At 30.0% G+C, this 3,048-nt stretch overlaps 1 protein-coding gene across 1 annotated transcript; it reads left to right on the top strand.

Annotated features, from left to right (window-relative positions):
* On the top strand, window positions 1,811–2,238 carry LOC109128059 (small acidic protein 1). The gene has a single exon (XM_019233764.1). It carries the CDS (start codon window positions 1,875–1,877, stop codon window positions 2,061–2,063), a length of 189 nt encoding a protein of 62 aa, XP_019089309.1. The 5' UTR covers window positions 1,811–1,874; the 3' UTR covers window positions 2,064–2,238.

Below are 3,048 nucleotides of genomic sequence, written 5' to 3'. Positions count from 1 at the left end.
TTTTTTTTCCAACCTAACATTAAAATAAATTAAAAAGTGACTCCAAGATTGGTTGACCAAACTGGAGCAAAGGAGTTTACAAATGAGACTTCAGTAGCTAAAGATCTAGAGGAGCGAGCAAGACAGTCTGCTTGGACGTTTGAAGTTATTTGTAACAAAAAAAATTTAAATTTTAAGTTAGTTTTTGTTTGTTTTTTTAATGTTTAAGATTATATAATTATATTTTGATTGTTAAATTATGAATTAACCCGCGGTATGACGTAGACAATTTGATTTTTTACATAATAATAATTTGATTAACTTAATTAGTTATATCTATTACTCTAAATGTGAGAGCGTTAACAAAATAATAAAATGATCTTTTACCCGTGTAACACCGAGTTACTGATATTTTAACTTTTTAAAAATTTAAATTATTTAAAACAAATAACCAGAGTAAACTAAATAAAATTTATAAATTTGAATGTATGATAAATCAAGCTCTCGACTAACTCTTATTCGAAATCATGTTGGTTTATTATATAGTATAAATCTGAACCATTGCTCTATTTTTTAGCAATGTGGGATATTGTATACACAATTTTTTGTTCATTGATCGAGTAATATATGTCCATTTAAAAAAAAATTGAACAACAGAAAAATATCACAAATTTTATTCTCTAAGTGTATTATATAATAATTTAAATATAAGATCAAATAAAAGTGAAAAGAGAATCATATATAATATTTGAATTTGGTAGAGAGATTTATGTAAATAAAATAAAATTTATAAATATTTGTTTACAAGAACCTTCTATATAATTAAGTATAACTACAAGGGTAGATTGTTAAATACTCTCTCTGTTTCACAAATAGTGTCATTTTAAAGAAAAACTAGATAACAACCCGCACTATGTGCGGTACAAAATAATTTTTACTGTAGTTTTTATTAACAAAATCTATAATATTTATCAGTAATTGGAATTTAAAGTTCGATTGTGTAATATATATATATATATTTTTTTTAAGTATATAAAATTTTTGTATAATAATTAAAATTTAACCTGTGAGAATTATTGTAATATCAATCTTATATTATCATATCATATGAACAAAGAGTTCTTAAAATTCATTTTAAAGATTTTATGAAAATGTAATTAAAGGATATAATTAAGTTAAAAGAGAATATAAAAATTTAATTTTGGGTGTTAATTATATTTTTGGAAAACTGATGTAAATATTATTAAAAACTAATGACAAATAAAGAAAATAGTGTCTGGAGCTCTGTGAGTGCGACACATCAGCATTTTGTGTGAGAATGCTTCTCTTTTAATATATAAGGCATGTTTGTTACAAAAAGAGTGTCATTTTATATTTCTAATGTACTTTTTAATGCTACATTTTCTTTTTTACTCCTAAACTTAAAGCTATTTTCATTAAATTAAACCATTAACCACTTATTAAAGAGCATACATGTATACTTTAAATTTTTCTTAATTTGTGTGAAATGTGTTAAAATGATACTCTTTGTGAAACAATGGGAGTATCATTCAAAAACTTATACACATATTCAGGAAAAAACTTATACACAATCGAATATGGACTTTTAACTTAAGGAAAAAACTTATACACATATTCAGCCACTTCTACTCAACAAACAAGTCAGCTAGTTTACCAAATTCAGTGCCACTAAATAAACGATTAAAATTATGAACATGTTCCATCGCCCACCTCAAGAGCCCAGACAAACACAGACCTTGAAGTAAATGGGCCAAATAAATTGGGCCTAAAGAATAAAACCTCAATAAGTAAAAAAAAAAACTTCGACAGAGTCACACTGTAAGCTATTCAGATCTTTCCCGAAGAAGAAGAAGAAAGACGAAGGAAGAAGAGAAATGAGGCCGATGCAGCTGGATATGTTGTCGGAGATGGATGATGCAGGCTCCTCGATGGCCATGGACGTTGATGACCTCGAAGCTATGGAGATCCTTAACGAAGGAGGACTTATCTCAGAGAGCAAGCTCGCCGACGCCGATTTCTTCAACAAATTCGACGATGATTTCGATGACACCGATATCAACTGAATCCGGTTTATTTCTTCTCTACGATTTCAGTTTCTTTTTTTATCTTTATGTAATTGCTGGTGGAAATCGATGTAGTAAGAGCTGGGATTTTAAGTTTGTGATAATGTAGCAATTTGAATAACCTAAGCTCATGATTTAGTAGTGTGATTTGGATGTTATTATGCTTTTTCTGATTGTTATTTTTATTTTTATTTTGCACAAATTTAGAAGCTTTTTTTCTGGAGTTGAAGAAGATGTTTTTGTTGAATTTTTTTCCAGTGGATGTGATTTTGTTGATATTGGCTTAAGATAGCGAAACTAATCGATTCACATGGTGATTGCTTGTGATGTCACCTATCTTCGGGTTTCTGAGACATGTGTTGATGTGTTTGATCATGTGATTTTTACTAATTAGTCGGGTCTAGAGAACCTTCTGAGTCCAGATCTCATTAAGTTATGACTTGTTCCCGAGTAGTTCTTCACTTCTTTGAGTTGATTGATTGATGAATATCCTCAAGTAAGCTGTTACTACAACAACTAGTGGTACTAGAGGACCATTCAAGTATCCTAGTTACATCTTGATTTTGTAGTTTCACCATCCTGCTGTCACTGAATCATGTGTACAATGCAAGATGGGAGTATATAATTCCTCTGGCCAAGTAAAGATCTTGTCTTTTGGCTCTGTTGGGGCATCGTGTTGTTATTGTATTTGTACATACCGGTTACGGTTTTTGTGTTGATGGGAATCGTGTGATTGATGTTGAGCTATGGTAGCCAATCATGATGATCCAAGTGCCAAGTCTCTCTTACTAACTTTTGTGGTCATATCTCTGTTACGTAGCCAAACTTCAAGAGATTCTAGCAGTCGTTAGCATTCTTGAGCAATGTAGATGACACAAACTTCATTCTTGAGCAGTCTTTGTTGCTGGTCTTATGTATGTTAGTGTAGACAAGCTTCATGAGATTTCAACATGTGTTGGCATAATTTTTTTTTTTTTTTTTTTTT

This window comes from Camelina sativa, chromosome 12 (assembly GCF_000633955.1).
Source record: "Camelina sativa cultivar DH55 chromosome 12, Cs, whole genome shotgun sequence".
NCBI lineage: Eukaryota > Viridiplantae > Streptophyta > Magnoliopsida > Brassicales > Brassicaceae > Camelina > Camelina sativa.
This window is presented reverse-complemented; position numbering and strand designations above follow the sequence as displayed.